Raw genomic sequence first — 20750 nt, forward strand, 5'->3', positions numbered from 1 at the left:
CCACATCCGTTGTCTCAAGAACCACTTACTAAATTAGCTCAACCTTTCTTCATCCGTTCTTCCCAACAAGGGATCTGAGAGGTTCCAGTTCAAGGGGCACAGAGCCCCTGTTCCATGAGAGATGCTAGGATGTCCAAAGGGCAAAGCTCGTGCTTGTTTTCTGTAAAGTCCCATTTCGGTCTCAGGGCTGAACCCTGTGTGTGGGTGTGTATACAGGTCTGTGTGCACATGCTTGTGTGCGTAAGGACTATACACATGGCTTTCCTGTTCAAGTTAGTTTCTCCAGCCCGTGAGAGTTACTTGCTGTTGGTCTAACTCTTGGCAGTGGAGGTCATTTTTATGATCTGTTTCCAGAAACCTACTTGGCTCGCTTTTCTCTTTCTTCATTCCTTTTGAATCTGTGCTCAAGTTCACCTCACCTTCTCTGTTTACTTCCTAGGCTGACCTTGAACTCAGTCCTCCTATCTCTGCCTTCCCCTCGGTGGGAGTATGGGCGTACATGCACTGTACGCCTGGTGCCCACTGTTTTTCCCCATTACTGAGATTGTAATTGGTTGCACTGGGACTCAGGGCACAGACATTTCAAGTTCTTCCTAATTTGCATCAAAAATTTACAAGCTGAGCGTCGTTTTATTTCTTAAAGACTCATTCCAATGGCGCTCCTACTTCAAGACTGAGTCAGGTATTCCTGAAGAGAAGCTCATGCAGCAGTCGGTGTCTTCAGATGATGGTAGTCTCTGTCTGAAGGGGATTATGCAATGCACGCCTGCATGCCTGGAGCCTGCAGGAGGGTGTTGGCTGTTACCTATGCTATGACACTTTCATCCTCATCCTGACTTCAGACTGGGTCTTTCACTGAACCAGACATCTCCAAGGCTTCCCATCTCTGCCGCCACCCAGCACGGGGGTAATGCACTGCTCTGCCCGGCTTTGACACAGGTGCTGGGAGTTTGAGCTGGTCTTCACCCTTATGCAGCAAGCTCTCTTGCCCTCTAAGCCCTAGCCCCTAACCTATTTTTTTTTATCTCTCATGGAACATTAATATAATTATTAGCAAAACTGACCCACCATAAGCAGAGGTGTTGAGGAAAACACAAGGAGATGCTTTGTTTAGAAAACACTTTGACTAAAACCAACCTGGGCTATAAGTAATTTAAACTATTAAAGACGTATCAAATGTGTGTCCTGATTTCTTTCTCCATTGGCTATGTGTCATCCACGTAGGCTATGTGTCAGTTATCTATTACTGTGATAAAATGCCGTGACTGAAGGGAGCTACTGAAGGAAGGGTTTTACTGGGACTCACAGCTCCAGAGGGCCAAAAGTCTGTCACCATCCTGGTGAGGAAGTGCGGTGGGCATGGTGGCTACATCAGCTGTGAGCTCACATCTGAAGCCACAAGCAGCAGGCACAGTGAGAACTTGATATTTCTCATGGCTCTTGGAACCTCAAAGCCACCTGTACTGGCAAACTTCCTCAGGCGAAGCCACACCCCCTAAACCTACCCAAAGGGCACCACGAACTGCAGACCAAGTGTTCAAGCATCTAAACCTATGGGGGCCATCTCACTCATCTCTCATCCAGACCGCCACGCCGTGCTGAGACAAAAACAACAAAACCCAGACCTTCCCACCTGTGATCAACTCACCACACTCAACAGCCTACTGCTTCCTGCTTCGTAACAAGCATAAAAGAGGAAATGGTTTCATCTCCTTAAAAAATCATTCTCACTTTAAAACTGTGATGGTGAGGGAAGGAATCTTCATTTTGCTCTCACGCTTGTGCTCAAGTGTATGTGCATGCATGCATTCTCTCTCACACACACAGTCTCTCTCTCTCTCTCTCTCTCTCTCACACACACGCACGCACACGCACACGCACACGCACACACAACACAGCCTGCACAGACTGGCTGGTTTCAGCCCTGACATATCCAAGAGATTCCCTCTTTGAAGAAAATGTCTCTCGAGTTATTAAAGAATTGCATTTATTAAACAACCCACGGATAACAACACTCTGGATTGCCTGGGAAAGACAGCAGGAGTGTGGGCAGATGACTGTGTTTCTTCACAAGGCCTGCCTGGCTTCGATTCTGGTGTTCCTGGGCTCTGTGGCTGAGTCTCTGTTGCTTGGGTGGCCATCACAGCCCCTTCCCCCGTTCCCCTTTATTTGCTTTTCTTTTAATAGGAAGATTGGCCCTTCCCCTGTGCTGGCTTCATTGCTACCTTTGCTGTAGCAGGCGTTTGACAACCCCTTTATCTCCTCCTCAGTTCCTTCATGCTTGAGGCCCAGCACACATCTGTCTTCCTTGGGCATCTTCACAGCTGGGGCATATACAGTGTTGAGGGATTCGGGATGGGGGTGGGGCGGGGTGGAGTGGGTGGGCTTCACTGACGTCATTGCTGTGGCCTATGGCAGGACTGGTGGGGTTCCACCCCCACTCATTTCTCACAGAGCAGTCTTTCCTATCTCTGTTTACTCTAGAATTTCTGATTGCTTTTAACTTATGTCCTGTTTATTAATTTCATTCATCTGTTCATTCGAGACCAGGAAGGCTTTGAACTTACAGAGATCCTCCTGCCTCAGCTTCATAAGTGCCAGGATCACAGGTCATTGTGTGTAGCTCCCGTCTCTTGTCAGCTCTTGAGACATTTGCTATTTTTGCTCGCCGGGCTGGTTGCCTTGAGTCTCTCTTCTCTGTGCTGATGGCAAGTTTCCCAGCACATGGGGGAGGGGTAAAAGTGTCAGCCCGGCTTTCTCCGGCTGGCAGCCCCTCCCCCTAGGGAGGAAAGAGTTGAAAGGTGCAGCAGGAGGCAGTGAAGTCAGTCAGCTTCTTTGTCCTGTAACTCACAGCCTCTCTAGTCGGCCCTCCCTGGAGGTGGCTGGGTTAGGTGTCAAGCTTTCCCACTTGATACTTTGCAGCAAGCTGGTTACAAATGTTTGCTGTTACCAGCAGTGGGGGCGGGGAGTCGATGGAGAGGCTTCTCACTTACACCGTTATGTCTGTGGACTTTTGATAAGATGGATCCATCAAGTTTTGAGTGCTAATTATGCACTGTCAGGGAATACATGTGGGAGCTGGTGGTTTACAGTGGTGCTCAACACCCCCTCTGTGAAGCCTCCCGTCTGCCAGGCACTTGTCATCCAAAAGCAGCGAAGCAAGTGCGAGGTTGGGTGCTTCTCTATGGAGTGAGTTGATCCTGGCAGTGCTTTGGCTGCCTGCTGCTGTCTCCCCAACACTAGAAGCAGTCCCTCTTGTAGCTGTTGACTCTGGTGTCTTTTTCTGAGAGTTTTGAGAGCCTGTAGGTTCTCCTCTCCTCTCCCGTCCCCTCCCCTTCCCTCCCTCCCTCCCCTCCTCTCCCCTCCCTCCCTCCCCTTCCCTCCCTCCCCCTCCTCCCTCTCCTCTCCTCTCCTCTCCCTTTCCCTCTTTCCTCTCCTCTCCCCTCTCCCCTCCTCTCTCCTCTCTCCTCCTCCCTCTCCTCTCCTCTCCTCTCCACTTTTCTTCCAGTTTTTAAATTATTCCTTCTGTTACCAAAGAGATCAGGGATTAGGATGTTGGCCGGCTGGGTCTCAGTGGCATGGGCCCTGATGGATGAGCCTTCTGGACAGAGTTTCGCATTCTTCTCTTCACAGAAGAGCCCCTCCAATGTTTGTTGATTGATATCTTTAACATATTTCAATCTATCTTTAACGGATGTCATCAGAATCCATTGGGTTATTATTTCCCCAATTTTTCTTTATATTTTTAATGTAAAAATGAGCACTGTCTTCAGTCAACTGACCTGTTTGTGAGAGAAGTCTAAACTCGAAGGGTATTTGTTCTATCAGTCTTGACTTCTATGTTTCAAAGAATGAAAACTAGGGAAGTCTGTCACTGTGGGGGTGGCACTGTGTATACAGAAGGCCAGACAACCGAAGTCACCTGTTACTACACATGCGGCCGGGGAACCAAAGAAAACCATCAAGTTTCATGTAATTCACTTCTTCTAACTCCATACTTTCAGTGGCAGCCTGTGGCTGTGTCCCCACGTCTCAAAGGCCATGGGGAACAGGGATGGTAATGTTTCAGGTGACAGGGATGTTATTGGGGGGGAGGAAGAGAGAGAAAGAGAGAGAGAGAGAGAGAGAGAGAGAGAGAGAGAGAGAGAGAGAGAGAGAGGAGGGAGGAGGAGGGAAGGAGATGCAGTGAAGGATATGTGAAGTAGATGCATAATAAAACAATGTAAAAACAGAAAACGTGAAGAGAAGCTCTTTAGACATATTCCGGGTGGAAACAGAGTTTGCTGGAACTGTTCATTGTTCGCTGTAGAAACTTTTTACTTTCAATGACTTCCTGTTTTGACTGTGAGGCAGTTGTATCTCTGACTGAGCCACTCCCTAGAGGGTGGCGGGAGCCTCTCTCTTTGCTGCCTAAGCCCAGAGCGGAGAGGCTCTGGGACGCGTTCTTTTCCTGGGAAGGTAGGTAGAGCCCCACTGTTCTGTCGGTCTTGAATAATACATCATCATTAATTCATGCGCTGCACATTCGTAACTTGTGATAAACACGAGGCAAGCCTGGGTTTTCCTACAAGTTTCCTGAGCCTGAGAGCAGTGTGAGCCTCAGCGCGGGCAGTGTGTTTATCTCAAGGGTATCCACCTGCATCCACAGTTTGGATACAGTGTCACAAACTGAGAGGCTAATGACTTTGCTCTTAGCCCTGAAGGCCCACTCCAGAGGAGCATTTGCATTCTCTTTAGTTACATCTCCGTGTATTTGAAGGTACTGCTAAGTCAGTCTTTTATGGGGGATTTGGGTGTTTGCTTGGAGAAGCCACTAAGTCACTTTTGAGTATAGAATTAATGAGGACCTTTGCATTTCAAAGGATGTTAAGTAGGGTGTGGTGACTGACTCCCGCCTGCACTCCCCCGCCTCAGTAGGCTGGCCTACAAAGTGACTCTGCCTCTGAAAACCAAGGCTGAGAAGGATGCTTGGAAGAAGTAAGAGAGACATAGAAAGGCAGAGAGGTCTGGTAGCATGTGTCTGCCACCTAAGGATATTGGCTTTCAACAGTAACAGCCATTTGTGTGCCCCAGAGTCTTCAAGTAGGGCAGAGGGAGCCATGTGAGCTCCGACCGGATGGCATGGTGATGGGACATCTCCCTTCAGGGCGTGGTGCCTTCATGACTGGAAGGTGGATGCTACGTGCTGTTCTGCCTACTTAAACCATGACAGACCCTTAAAGAACAAGGTTGAAGTTCATGGAATTTGTATGCACTGCCTCGAATGTCACATGATCCTTCACCTCACTCAATGAAAAGGTGTCACAGACATCCACACTGACACTTCTGAGGACTCCATCTCTTGGTGTGGGAGTCGAAGGTTCTGGTTCACCACACAGAGTTGAGAGAAATGATTGTGGCCATCTTGGAGAAAACAGCTTGTCTCACACAGGGGCTCTGATGCAATGAGGTCATGTTCAGTCCATTCTCCTAGACAAGGCTGAGGCCGCGCAGAGTAAAATAGAAGGCATAGAACAACAAAAAAACAAAGTTAAGAAGTGAGAATTCAATGACTGCTGAGCAAGGGAGAAACCGTCGCCCCCGGGGATAAGCCTCCAAATCGGTTATCCACTTATGAGTAGTCATCCCTGGAATCATACCCATGCACGTGATACTGAGTGTATCAGCAGGCTGCATTTATGTATCTATCGTTTATACTTACTTATGTTGACAGCAGTTAAAGGAAAAGAGCTATGAACTTAAGAGGGGGCAGGAGAGAGTAAGATGTAAGGTAGGGTCGTGGGAAACAGAATGGGGGAAGATGATGTAATTATATTTCAATTTAAATATGTGTATATATTGAAAAATAAGTTGAATGTTAAATTTAAGCATTACTGGACATAAGGAATAATCATTTAAACAGTGCATATCCCCAGATCTTGACTCCTTCCGCCCAAATAACCTGTTGTTACACAAAGGGACCTCCATCTTTATGGTGTGTAAAACTCTCCACTTCCGTCTTCTAAAACCATCCTCTTGTCCCCCAGAGTATTTACAGAGGAACAATAAAGCATTTAATTTTTTCAGCACACTGTAGTAGAAACCAGTTCCAAGCCCCCAGTTTAACGGTGCCATTTACCCTGGAACATCGAGGCACCCTTAAGGCCACATTGTATATTTGTTAATTTGGACTCAAGGGAATTTTTTAAAAAGTAGGTTTTTAAACCAAGGGTTAAACCAAGCATAATGATGCCTGCCCAACTGCAGAGTCCCACCATTTTGTTAAAGTGCCTTTGAGTAACGTCATGGAAGCCCGTGTAAGTCAGGGAGCGCTGGGTGCTGGGTATTAAAGTGAGGTGTAAAGGCAAACATCTGCTCACGCTCACACTCTCCGAACTCTGTCGCTCGCCTCACTCACTCGCCTCACTGCTGAGCTTTGACTTCCATCAAGACTCTAAAGATAGATTTCTAGAAAATCCCCTGGAGTTCTAATCAGCCCCTGATATTCAGAGACCCCCCCCCCAGCTTGTAGTCTCGGGGTCACTGGTGTTACCGAAGTATAAAACCGGAGCTGCTGACTCGGCAGCTCCTGGTGCTGGCTGACTGCCTGTTTGCGGGTATTTAAGCGAATATGTTGCCTCAGCTACACAAAGGCCCAGGTTGGGAAGCTGCTCGCCCTGACAGTAAGTACCCAGGCTAACAGGGAGCCTTCTTGAGGGGAAGGCCGACTTGAGTTGTGAACGATGATTAGAACCCTGGGGTAACATGGTGCTTCATTTTCTTAATAACGCTGTCTTGAGATGTGCGCCCTTGAGCCTTGAAGCTTCTGGGGTTACTCTGGGTCTGAGGTCCCTTTGCTGTGAGGATGACAGCAATAGCCTGGGGTGCTATCGCACACCTGTAACCCCAGCACTTGCAAAAGCAGAAGCAAGAGGATTTTGAGTTAAAGGCTAGCCTGGACCACTTTAGTAAGTTATAGGTCAGCCTGCACTACAAAGATTTGGTTTCCAAAAACCAGAGAAAGAAGCTAGGAGTAACCAACACTATGTAGGTTTTCAGCATCTCAAATGGACATTTTTTGTCGTCTGCCCTCTATTTTAGTTGACTTTCTATTGCTGTGATAAATGTTGAGAAAAGCCAACTTAGGGGAGGAAATGTGCCTTTTGTTTACCTGTCCCAGTCACAGGCCCTCACAGAGAGCTATCAGACCAGGCACTGAAACAGAGGAGGATCACTGCTTACTGGCACTGGCGTGCACCACCACCCTAGGCCACTCCTATCTTCCTCCATGGCCCAATCGGTTTGCTTTTTCTCACAGCCATGGGCCACTCTTGGCACAGAGATGGCGCCATCCACGCCAATAATAATTAATCAAAATCCCCTAAAGACTTGCAGGCGTCTGATGAAGACCTATTCTCCATTGAGGTTTCCTCTTCCTAGGTGTTACTATCTGTGTCAAGTACACACACACACACACACACACACACACACACACACACACACACACCCCCCTAACCAGCCCAGTCTCCACGGTGATCAGCTTTCACTGTCACCTTGACAAAACCTAGAATCACCTAGGAGGAGAGGAATTAGCTAGATCGTGTGGGTTTCTGAGCTTGTCTTGATTGTTAATTGAAGTTTCAGCCCATTGTGGATGGCACCAGCCCCTATTCTCATGAACATCCTAAGAGAGGAGAAAGCTCGCTGACAGCAAGTAAGATAGGTCTGCGTGCATTTGTATCTCTCTGTTCTTGACAGATGTGATGTGACGAGCTTAGTAAGTCCCTGCCTTGGCTTCCCCCTAATGATAAGACTCTTATTTATTGGTAAGCCAACGTATGCGTACTTGTTACACGTACATGTCCAGGTGCTGGGACATAGCAGAGAACACAAAAGGCCAAGCTGCGGTCTCCATGGGCTTTTAGTTCGGTTGATAAACAGTCATTGGAACCCTGTGGGGAGCAGTTTCCAAGATGGAGGACTGTGCAAGTGCTGAGCCCTCTTCAAGAGGAACAGGCTTTGAAAGGCATGAAAACCAGGGTTCATGAGGCTAGTCGGAATGAACAAGGCTGGGACACAGCCTGAGATGTGGACAAGCCCCAGTTCTGGAGGGTTAAAGGGCCTGGCTCTGCAGAGTGAAGTCAGCAATTGGAGACTATTGGGGAGTTAAACGCAAGCCACTTTCCCCTCACACAGACCACCATAGCTGATGTGAGCGCTGTGAATTGGTGGTTGTAAAGGAATAAAAACAGCTGAAAGGCCGGTGAAGCTAGGGAGAAGCACTTCAGGGAGGTAGCCTGTCAGAGAGGGGATGGGCAGTAGGACCCGAAAGGGCCTGTGGGAGGTGGCAATGTAGAGGTCACAGGGTGGCTGTGTGTAGGTTTCTCGTTTGGAAGCAGAGCCACTTGATGAGGTGTGGGCAGGGTCCACTTCCCCTTACCACTGCTTGTTGGTTTCTTTTCTTCTTTCAGTTGTCTTGTTCTGGTTTTGAGGATTGAACCTGGGACCTCACCACTGTGAGGAAAGTACTTGCCATTCGAACCATATACTTCTAGGGATAGGCTGACCTTTACTCTGCAGTATAGGAAGAGCTACTACAGGAAGGAGAATGACCATCCCTGTAGGTGGGTTTATAAGTGGCCAAGGACACACTGATGTAGGCGAACAGGGAAGTCTGCTGGGTTGGTTTAGTACTGCTATATATTCAGATGCTAAATACCATATCCCAAGATATGGTTGCTCTAAGAAGAGCAGATCCTCACATGTGCCAGCTTTTGTTGTGTAAACCTTGCCCTCTTAATTATCCTCGCTTGGTTAGTAAAGATGCCTACAGCTAGTCACAAGAGAGGGAGGCAGGGTCAAAGATTCCTGGGCTTGGCATAGACAGGAACCAGGCTATAGAGAGGAAGGAGAAAGACGTGGCCATGGGATAGGTGGATTCTGAGTGCATGGCCGCCAGGGCTGGCCTGTTGGAGGAGCGGTAGCCCAGGTGAAACATGGCAAGTGATATTGGGCGTTATTGACAGGGAAGTAGACAAAATAGCATGAAGGTTTGATATCTACCCAGCTCTAGTGCTTTTAGGTTTATTATAGATATAAACTATATAGTCAAAGCGGGGTAAGAAACTCCCAAGGAATAGTTACCACAACATTTTGGCGCCCAACATAGGATGCCACATGGAAAAAATTAAGTCGTTCTTCCTCCTAACCCCATTCTGCCAGAAATAAGACTCAGACCCAAAATGTGTTTACAGATACCTTGGCCGTATAGCTGGGCTCTTCTCTGACTGGATCGTAGTTTAAAATAACCTGTAACCCGTCTGTTCTGATCTACATTCTGCCACACGGCTGGTTACCTATGCTCAAGCACCTGTGTCTGTACTCCTCACATCTTCACTGGCAAATCTCCAGCACCCGGCATCTTCCCAGAATCCTTTTGATCTGCTGATGTCCCACCCTCCATTTCCTGCCTAAGCCATAGGCCATCACATTTATCATTGACAGGTGTTACATCCTGACAGACGCAAGATATTTTCTCTGCACTTCCCCTTTTTAGTCCAATAAGGCCCTTTTCTTTCAAATATAAACTGAACACAGTAATAACAATTGGGAAGGCTTACAGAGAAGTCCTTGAGGGTGACTAGAAGGTCACCATGGCTGCCTGTAATACCATCTCTGGCTATGAGGGTAGATGCATTGTGTAGAGGAAAGTAGGCCCTAAGAAGTCTAAAATGCCTGTCTACAGATCTGCCTGTATGTTAGGTAGGAGCTTTGGCCTTCCTTAGGGCCTTGGATGGAAGAAAGTGATGTGACCATCGTGGGAGGGACCTGGAGAGAAGAGGAAAATGGATATCATAGCAGGAACATGGTGGAAGAGGAGGATGGGGTGCTAGGCAAGGACGAGAGAGCTCAGTTGTCTGTGTATCTTTCGAAATAGCTCCTTGGGCCTTCTCTCCCGGGGGTGTTTAACCCCGTGGTGAGTTTTCTTGGCACATTCCAGCACATTCCTGACATGCTAGCATCATTAAAAAAAATCTTTTTAAAGTGTTTTGTATGTGTACGTGCACACATGCATGCATATGTACGCGAATATGTGTGTATGCATGTGTGTCTATGTATGAGTATGTGTGCATGTCTGTGTGTGTGTGCGTGTGCACACAACACATGTATGTGCACCATCTATATACCTAGTGCCCAAGGTGGTCAGAAGATTTCAGACCCTCTGTGATTGGCCTTACAGGTGGTTATAAACCATCATGTGGGTTCTGGGAATTGATGCTCGGGCCTCTGCAAGAGCAACACGTGCTCTTAACTACTGATCTCAATCCTAGCATCGTTAATTGCTATGGGCTATGGCAAACAGCCGTTTAACATAGAGTACGGAGAAATGTCTCCATGTTATCAAATCCTGCCCGCCCCCATCATCCATGTACTTCTTGCACCCTTTCCCTGTTGAGCATGGCTCTTGAGAAGGTACTGAACTGTGACTTCAGCTCTTTCCTGGGCCTTCCGTCTGCTCACCCATTACCACCTGCCACCTGCTCACCTCACCCTGCGGCACAGCCTGCTTCCTGACTTAGTCTCGATGGTCTTCCTACTGCTAGAAAGCCATGCTACCACACCATAGAGTACAGGTCCACATTCTAAATACTCTAGACCCATTCAGAGCCAGCCCAGATACTCCGTAGTACAGAACACAGTGGAGGTTAATGGTAATTTAAGTGCATATGGTAAATCAAAATGCCAATGAGCCCTACTGAGAGCCCCCTGGGCTCTGCAGCCCGGCTGCCTGGATTTCACTCTGATTTGCCCTTTACTAATTGCGAGATGACATTGGTCAAGTTGCCCATCTCTCTCTGCCTCAGTTTTCAAATCTGCAGCATGGGTATTAAAAGGAAATGCATGTATATGATAGTTTGTTTTGGTCATCAACTCAATACAATGTAGAAACACCTGAAAATTGAATCCTAGTGGGGGATTATCCAGATCAAGTTGTCCTGTGGACGAGTCTACAGAAGGAGGAAGACATCTTAGTTACGTAAACTTACATGGAGGGAACCCTTCCCTGGGCTTCCGCTCCTGGACTGCACGTGAGGAAGTGAGCTAAGTGCAGGCATTTATTCTCTCTCCGTTCTCGGCTGTGGTGCGGTTAGCTCTTTAAGCTTCAGGCTGGCTCAAGGCTTGACCTCTCCTCAGTATTGGACTGGGACCTGGGCCACAGCAACAGAATGAAAATGAAATGAAATCAGGACAATGGGAGAAAGGATTGAGAGAATGGATCAGTGTCTGCTCTTCCTGCATAGGTTCTGATCCTTCCTCAGTCGTTCACTGTGACCAGCTCCAGACCATTTCTGTGTGCATAGATTCCGGCTGTGGGGGAAGGTGTTACACCACTGCGATCCAGACAGAAGAAACGAACTAAAGCATGGTGCATATTTGATTCAACCACATGTTTGCTCAGCTCTGGAGATGGCCAAGCTCTGAGGGGCGAGCGCTAGACTAGTGGGAGTGTCAGAGGTGGTGGCCGAGTTGGCAGGGAGGAGCTGGGTTCCAGAGGGTGTTTATAATGTCTGGAGCAGACCTGGTGGAGATGTGCACATTCTCTGGGAAGCAGATAAATGCTCCGTCTATGCCAGGCAAGTCACTCCCTAGAGTAACGGGGCAGAAACAGTTCTGACCAAAAATATGTCAATGTGCTGGATACCAATTTAGTATCAGCTTTGTTTGTCCCAAATATCAGTTGTCTTTTGTAGCATGTGCCTCTTATGTTCATGTTTCCATAAGTTTGTCATGAACAAGCTGCAGGCTTTACTTCTTATCACATGATGTATACAGGAAAAATATCCAAGTCTATCTTGTCTGCCTTGTAACTGTTTCTTGAGAATCACTTTATTCAGCTTTGTGATTTCCTTGGTAACCACCCTGAAACCTGGCCAGCGCTGGTTGCCCTGGAGGTGGACACCTGACCTAAGCCTGTCCAGAGTTTTTCTCTGAGATTCTTTTTTTTTATTTAAAAGTCTAATTTTTTGACAGTTCCATTCATGAGTACTATATATAATTTATACTCCCTTTCCCATATCTCTCCTACTCCATCCTACATTTATAACTGTGCACACTCACACACACACACACACACACACACACACACACACACACACCTACACCTCTCTTTAGTGTGCCAGCTTAGGTGTTCAGAGCTGACCGTTTGAGATTGGATGCCCCGTTGGACTCCTCTTTGAGGATGGAGTCTCCCTCTCTAGCAGCTATTAATTTCCTGTAGCCTTTTATCTTGGGCTGGAGGCTTGTGAGATCTCCCCTATTTGTGTTGTGTGTGGACTAGTGTTGGGATAATGCAGGTCGCATTTAAAAACAGTTGTGTTTACGTGTAGCATCTCTGTCATGCCGAGACCAGAGCAGGCGCCCTGGTCTTTTGGCCCTCGAATCTTCTGCCATTTTTCCTGAGCCCTGATGTAGGGGTTGTGTTGTACATGAACCAAGTATGCCAAGGCCCTGTGGAATTTCCCTGTGGGTAACAGGAAGTTTACGATTTCTGTCTCTGGTGTCTAAGCTATTGGCAGACAAAGTGGTACGTTGGCAGCGGTCATGTTTTTCTGCTGTATGAAGAAATTTGCCATGGATAAGAAGTGGGAGGTGGAGTGGGGTGAAAGACATTTTCTGGCAGGGCTGCTCCAGGACTAAGCCAAGCTCTTGGTCTACCCACAACACAGTGTGGAAGCTCTTGTGTGCCTCCCCGTCTGGCCCTAAGCCCAGAAACCTTAACTCTGCCTATTTTTCTTCTGCCCAGTTATTGGCTGTCTGGCCTTTTAAATGAACCAATCAACTTTAAATTTTGGAGCAAGGTTTATGCAACTACGGCTAGTACATATGCACTCCTCTGGACCGGAAACAGATCTCGGGGTTCAGGTTTTAGCATCTGCGTACATAGAACCAAACCTGCCTCCCACGTTTGACCACTGAGCAGTCTCACTAGCCCCTTCCTTTCTTTTTAAGGAGACTTGGTTGGCTGAGCTACCACAGCATTGCCTCCTGCTTTCTCCCTGCTCACCCTTACTAGCAGAGGATCGAATGCAGGCCCCTAGGGATCTCCGAACTAGCAGGGGGCACCTCACATTGAGTATCAGTGGTTCAAGAAGAACGGAAAGGTTAACTCTGTAGGGTTTCTCAGGTGATGTGGTGCACAGAATGGTAGAGTAGTGATGATTTGGCAACCATGATGGAAGAGTAGTGCCACTTTTGTTCCCCTAAGACCTAGTTCCATCCATTGTAGTATGGATTCGTGGTAGGAGTAAGATGATTGATGGAATGAATGGGTAAGTGAGCATTACTATTCCCACGTTAGAGACGATGAGCTGACTTGAGGAGTAAGCAGTAAGATGCAATGTTAGGTCCAAAGCTTAGGTCTTCAGGCTGTTTGCCTGAGATTCTATTCCTGGAAGTTTGGGTCATCAAGAAAATACCACCACCACCACCAACACCACCACCACCAACATCATCTACCACTACCACACCACCAGGACCACTACAATGACCATCACCACCAACAACAATATCACCACCACTACCACCAACATCAATCACCATGACCACCACTACCACTCACCACCCACCACTACCACCACCATCACCACGACTATCACCACCACCACCACCACCACCACCACCACCATCATCATCATTATCATCACTACCACACCACCAGGACCACCACTACCGCCATCACCCACCACCACCACCACCAACAACAACAACAACATCACCATGACCACCACTACCACTCACCACCCACCACCACCACCAACATCGTCATCGTCGTCGTCGTCGTCCTCATCATCATCATCATCATCATCATCATCATCATCATTATCATCATCCCACACCACCAGGCCCACCACCACCACCACCAACAACAACATCACCATGACCACCACTACCACTCACCACCCACCAACACCACCAAAACAACAACAACAATAACATCACCCACCACCACCACTACCATACCACGCATCTCTGGTTCTGGTTCTTCCTCGTGGCCTGCTCGAGTGCATGCAGGAGTGCCTGGCAAAGCACTCTGTTAGGAAGCTAAGTGCTAATAAATCCCTACGGGCAGCTTCAGATGAGAGCTCAAGTTCTTGTTATTTTGAGGCTGCCTTTTCGGAAAGCCGCATCAGTGACAAAAGTGGGAAGGACTGTGTGCGTGTGATAAAAATTCTCCGTGAAGACTCACGGAAGCTGTGCAGCCCAACAGCGGGTTTCATGCCCAGTCCTGACATGCACAGCTCATGGCTCTGCCTGAAGACTTAGGGTGTGTATTGTGGTGCCCAACAGGGACCCGTGGATTACGAGGAGGACTAGAGTGGACAGTAGCCTCTCTTTAAGGTGCATTTGGGGGTGTATTATATGCCTCAGACTCTTTCCATCTTTTTGTGATTTTAAATATAAAATTAATGTGGGGGTGTATACGTGAGTGCAGGGGCCTGCAGACGCCAGAAGACCACAGTGTATCATTGTGTCATTTCAGGTGTGGGTGCTGGGAACCACACTCTAGTCACCTCTGGGAGCAGCATATACTCTTAACCACCGAGCCTCTTCTCCAAGCCCCCATTTTATATGCTGTATCACGCTTGATAGCAGTAGTATACCAGGTAGATATGTTCCAACTAGTAGGGTTGTCACTAGTGATGACTAAGGAATTGAATGCTTTCATTTTAATTAATTTTACAGACACATATGGCCAGTAGCTGTTATACTGGATAAAAAAACGGTCTTTAATGTTTTTTGAAGCGGTAACTTTTAATTTTCAGTGTTAATTAGCTGATGATTTACAGACATTCATCGGGCTCAACATAAAGATAGATACTACAATAATTTGTTAAAAATTAATCAACCAGCTACAGCTGTAACTTCCCTTGAACAGTCTGGAGCCTTTCTCAACACAGGGTGATGAGTTTGTTATCTGGACAGACCCTTTAGCCTCACCCAGCCCCTCCCTAGTCCTGGTGTTAGGGTATAGGGCACAGGGCCACAAATTCTCCAGCTGATTGGTTGAGGCCCGTTACTTTGTAGAACTGGCTTCCTTTATGGAATAAAGTCAGCCAGTTGTACATATCAATCATAACCTTTGAATTACCGTTTTAGCAACGTTTGAGTTAGCATAATATTTTACCAAACAACTGATCTCCATAGGATACACAGGGTGACAGAATTAACTGTGGCAGCTCTCTCGTTGGGTTCAGACAACAGCCTTGAAATCGTCTCTGACCTTCGCCTGTGGCTCTGCGTGGTGTGTCCCATTGATCTTGTGTGAGAGCAGAAGCTTCGTGATAACAGTCCCATGTTATGCACAGCTGTTACGACTTATGCAGTGAACTTGACCCACGTCCCAGTTCTCAATGGCTTCACTGTGGCTGGTGTATGTTCTCTAAATACAGATACCCATTCTAAAACCGAGCAACCGCCAGTTCATCTAAGATGTCCCTGGAATGTCGTGCATGCGTGTGTGCGTGCACGTAATGAAAATTATTCCTTGACTATGTAACCGACATTGATTTTTTTTCAATAAATTGAGACTTATATAATTAAATTTCAAAAGATCTCTTTTCTCTGACATCCTGATTCTGTTACCATGGAGATTCTTCTAACTTATAGAAAGTGTTGGATTAAGTCTTGGCTCAATCCAAATGGCAGTGCTTAGCTCTTGATACCCGAAGACAGCAGAGGTGAGGATGGGACTGGTGCGGTTGTATGTGGAGTTAGACTGGCGTCTCGTGGCGTCAGAGGCTGTGCTGTGTCAGGGGAAGACTTCTGTCCAGACTCAGGGTGTTCAGGGTGAGTTTAGCGTTGCTTCTGAGCTCCGGGAAGTCTGACAGGCTTCGTCTGCTGGAAGGGGCTGTTTTGGAGGCCTTATAGAATGCTGCAGACGCACTCTGTAAAGGAGCTAGACAGTGTTAATTGCTGTTTTGCTTCGTCACGGTTGTGACCGTGCACGTGCTAGTCTAGAAGCTCCACAGTTACTCACAACTTTGTCTTCAAACTGATTCAACCTCAGGCTCTTGGAGACTGTGGCAAGGCGTGATGTCCTCATGGTGTCCAGCCATAGGGGTGAAGTAAGGTGACCTTGGCCGTGTGCAGCGTGGTGAGGGATGGATCTGGCAGGATGTGGTTGAATGCATGTGTAGGTAGATAGGGAAGGGAGGAGCCGAGGAAGGGGAGACCAAGTCTCCAGACTCAGAGGCCCAGCAGTTAGCGGTAAAGGCACGAATGTGGGGATGGTCAGCATGATCAGTGCTGATACCATCATGACTAGAGTCACCCTGGAGAAAGTGGGGCAATGCCCTCCATTATTAAGCTGTTTGAGACTTGTTCTGGGAAGGTGTTGAAAGAACAAATAAACGAGAAACAGACAGGACTCTGTTGTTTGGCTAGAGACTTGGTCAGACGACTTTCCGAGAGAGAGAAATGAAAGTGGAAGAACAAGCACGCTCGTGCCTTACAGGTGTTCACACACCTGCAGGAATGCATTAAGCGTGGCTGCCCACCAGACCCCATTACTGCAGACATAACAGTGCAGAACACCCCAGGCCTGCTGCAGACGGCCCTCCAGCATGCAGACACCAGGATATCCCAGACAGAACCCTGAACTACAGAGCTCAGCTCAAAATGGCTGACTCAGTAGGTCTAAGGTATCTGAGAATCCGCATTGCTCAGAAGTTCCCAGGGGACACTGGCGCCCAGGTACCTCGCTTTGAGAACACTGGCTGAGAGAATAAATTCAGTACAGAGTAGCTCAGGGCACAAGGGTCTGAGGTAGGGTCTGAACAAGCATGGACTGAGTTTGGAACCTCTCTCTCTCTACCTGGTGGCCCTAGCAGTCTGTGGCCGCCAAAGGTCCAGACTGACAGAGGAGTCCAGGAATCATGGCCGATGCTACTGCCTTTGCTAGGCCCTGACGTGCTTTTCCCATATGCTCTCTGCTGTGAGAGACTCTTGGTGTTTCTGCTCATAGATGACACCGAGGCTCTGAAAGCTCATACCAGCCATCATGGTTTCCACACCCCTGAGGATCAGGTCCGGGGCTCCCAGCTCAGTCTTTCTGATGCCTCCAAGCCCTGCCATTGCCGTGGCTCCACTATAAACCTCCATGAAGGAAGGGGCTGTGTTCTCTGTGGGGATGTCTGCTCCCTTCATGTGAGGGATGCCCAACCTCTCAAACGAAGCCGCTCTCCTCCGCCTATTATGCCCAGAAGCTGAGAGCTACGCTTTGAGGGGAGCCATGTTCCTTAGCTGAAGGGTGTTTAATGGAGTCACCTCCTCACTCTCTTCTTTTACAGCATCGTGGTATTTCTCAGAAGCTTTCCACAATATTATCAATCATAGATTAATAACAGAAAGGAGGGACTCTGGGGCTTCCCCCTCCCTCTTTCTCATGACACAACTTTGTAGAGGAGTCTGTGCCAGCAGCAGGCCGGTGCACATGCACAGTGGTGAGGGTTGGTTTCGGTTGAACCAAGGAGTACCTAGCTGATGGTAGAGTGTGTGTGTGAGTGTGAGAGAGAGAGAGAGAGAGAGAGAGAGAGAGAGAGAGAGAGAGAGAGCACATGTGTGGGTGTGTGTGTGTGTGTGTGTGTGTGTGTGTGTGTGTGTGTGTGTGAGTCTGAGGGGGGTATTGAGGGGTTCTTTCCAGTACAGCTGTGATTGTGGGTAACACTGCTGGATGGGCTGGGGACCTGGGTAGAATAAGGAATAGGGTGCAAAGAAAGGTAAGGAGTGCAGGTGTTCCTTCTGTGTCTCTGTCTGTCTGTCTGTCTGTCCCCCCGCCTCTGCCTCCCCCTCCCTCCCCAGCTAGTGACGAGCTGCTCTGCACTGCCACGAAGGACTAAAGCCCCAGCTAAGGTCCAGTTGTGTTTCTTCCTGAGGCTGTTCCCCTCAGGTTTTGCCCATAGTAACAGAAAGCTGACTAACAGCCCAAGGCTACTATGGCTAGCATTTTCTCCGGTTCAGGCTAGCTTCATCAAAAGACTGGCGTGTACATCTGCAACTGCTGTAGATCTTGTTTTCTGTGTGGAACCAAGATGACATGGTATAACAACATAGGATAGTCGGTCTGAGGAGGGCTGCAGAGGTCCCTTCTCCAGTAGCTCCATTCTGGTGCTTTTTGCTGATTCCTGATTATAGCTGAGCACTGCAGAAGCCTTGAGGGTTCCTGACATCATCCACTTATCCGTTAGTGGCTCCGAGGCTCTCTCTCCTCCTTACTCATTGGCCCCATGGTCCCATCCTTGCCAGGGAAATCTCTGGAAGACCACCTCCTGGTTTTGGCTGATATGCTTGGTTTCATTACACTATTACTTCCGGTTTTTCTTTCAGTGTCCTTCCTACTAAATTCATCCGCCTGGGGCTGTTTTCATGGAGAGTTCCTGTGTCACAAGATACCTTGTAGATTAGATAGATGTCCATGATCCCCTTTGGAGCTCAGCGAGTGAGAGGGAATAGCTTCCTGGTTCCTTGCATGAGATGAGATGTACCGTGGGATCTAAGGCCTAGTATTAGCTGTGGGTCAGGGTGCTGAAGGTTCCATGGCTTCCTTTAGGCCTGAGGGCAGGCAGCACTGGCAAGGACGCCATGAGATTCTCCACCTAGGTCCTAAGTCCTTCCTACAAAAGGAGGCTCTTACGGTCATGTGCTGCGACCAGCAGTCAGGCGTGCTGAGCACTCCAGCCTCCTGGGCGGGAAGCGGGCAGTGGGGGAGAAAAATATAAACTGTCACCATGTGGACTTCCTCCTTCAAATTCTGTTCATCTGAGCTTAGATCCTTTCAGATCCTTTTCCCAAACTCATAAAAAATGAAAACAGTCAGGGAGCTGCTCAGCTGGTAAAGCGCCTTCCACAGAAGCCTGAGGCCCTGAGTTGGGCTTCCCCGAACCCAAGTTAAAAGGGAGCAAGGCAATGAATTCATGCTGTGATTCTCCTGCTGGGTGCTGGGTGGAGACACCGGCAGGTCCCCAGGGCTGTGGCTCTCTGGAGCTCATTGGTCAATCGACCTAAGCAAATAGATGAGTTTCATTGAGAGATTCTCTTTCACAATTATAGATGGAAAGCAATCACGGGAAGATACTTCATATTGCCCTCAAGTGCACACATATGCCTTTGTACACACACAATACACACACACATACACACACACACACACACACACACACACACACACACACACACACGGCGGGGGGGCTTCAGTAAATAACCAAATGCCTCAGTGTTTCCAACAATGAGACCCACCAGGCCTGACTTGCCCATTCAGGCCTCTGCAGCTTGTGTTGATACTGGGAATGCTCAGTGGTCTCGGTGCGTGGCTGTGTCCCGTTTACAGACTTTGCTTTGTCTCTTCTGTCTCCCAGGTACAGGAGGCTGCGAGTCGTGGCCTGAAGTTCGTTAGTGTGGTGCCTCAGTACCAGACCTCTGTGAGCTTGGCAGGCAGCACGCGCTTCCTGCCTGTCGCCAACAGTGGCGAAGGTGCCAGGGATGGGAAGAACACCTTTGGGGACCGGCCATCTTTGGAAAGTGAGACCCCAAAGGCTGCAGATGTGGACGATGCTGCTGCGGGAGTGAACCAGAGACCAGAGCCCAACCCGGGATCCGCAGGGGAGGCGCCCGGTGCCCAGCAGCCTGGCATTCCCTCTCCCTCAGAAGAGAATGAGGCTGTCGAGTTTCCACTGCAGGGTTTGAGGCCAGCACTGGGTAGCTCGGAGGGTGACCCCTCCAATGGGCCTGAAGAGCTGCCCTCCAGGAGTAAGTGTCAATGCCAGTTCCGACCGGCTTAAAGAGAGGCTAACGGGCTTTTTAGTATTAACCGGGGCCTCTCAGGGGAAGGGAAATGAAATTAGTATGTAGACACCGCAGTACATCAGACAAGAGAAAGTCTACCCAGTGGCTTGCTGGGCCACAGCTGTTCACCACTGCAGCTGCGGACCGTGTGGGGTGAGCAGAGTCCAACGAAACGGATTTGCAGGGGACTCCAAAAGTGGGTCCTAGATGAAATAGTCTCATTCAGTGCTCCCGGGTCTCCAGGAACTTCTCCACCCTCACACCCACCCAGAGAGTGTGAACCACTCTGCTCCAGTGAGCTTGGACATTGTGCTTCTGAATGTCTGCCTGAACAAGGGGTTGAGAAAGCCGGGGTGGGATGGAGGTGAGGGGTAGGGGGTACCATGCAAGAGTCCTGCTTCTGCCTGCTCGGATGGAAGCATCCTGATTGCAAGAAGCACGGACAGTTGACAGATGGGCACCTTGGAGAAAGCGCTTTGTCACCACTGTGGGTCTTCCCTGTCAGTGCTAGTGGCCATTTGCCTTGATGATGTCACATAGCAACCCAGCCATAACAGATAACTTCCCAGTTACCAGGCTCTATGCTGTCTTCTAAAGGGGCCATCTCTCTATTCTCCATGCACTCTTAGCAGTCAGGTGAGCTCTCCTACCACTTCCGGCTGGCAGCTGGCACCCCCGGCATAGGGCTGACACCACCCACACCACCTCTCTACTTGGTCTTTCCAGTGTAATAGAATGGACAGACTTCCCAAAGCCTTCTGTAACTTTCGTTGTCTTCTTTTCTCTACTTTTGCCTGGAAGATGCATCCATCGCGTGAGGTCCTCCTTATGTTAGCAACGGGGCATCTCTGGCGTTTGAAAGGTGACCGTGAGTTGCTCGACAGCAGAAATACCCACAAAGCCACATTAGGGCATCTGCTTAGTCCTTT

At 48.6% G+C, this 20750-nt stretch overlaps 1 protein-coding gene across 1 annotated transcript in view; it reads left to right on the forward strand.

The window, feature by feature from the left end:
• The window catches only part of Rftn1 (raftlin, lipid raft linker 1), a 181173-nt gene that overhangs the window by 98287 nt on the left and 62136 nt on the right, over positions 1–20750 (forward strand). The window contains exon 4 of the mRNA XM_032900531.1: positions 19395–19785. Within this exon, the coding sequence (XP_032756422.1) occupies positions 19395–19785 (391 nt within the window). The remainder of the gene's footprint in view (positions 1–19394; positions 19786–20750) is intronic.

Source organism: Rattus rattus, chromosome 4 (assembly GCF_011064425.1).
Source record: "Rattus rattus isolate New Zealand chromosome 4, Rrattus_CSIRO_v1, whole genome shotgun sequence".
In the NCBI taxonomy this organism is placed as follows: domain Eukaryota; kingdom Metazoa; phylum Chordata; class Mammalia; order Rodentia; family Muridae; genus Rattus; species Rattus rattus.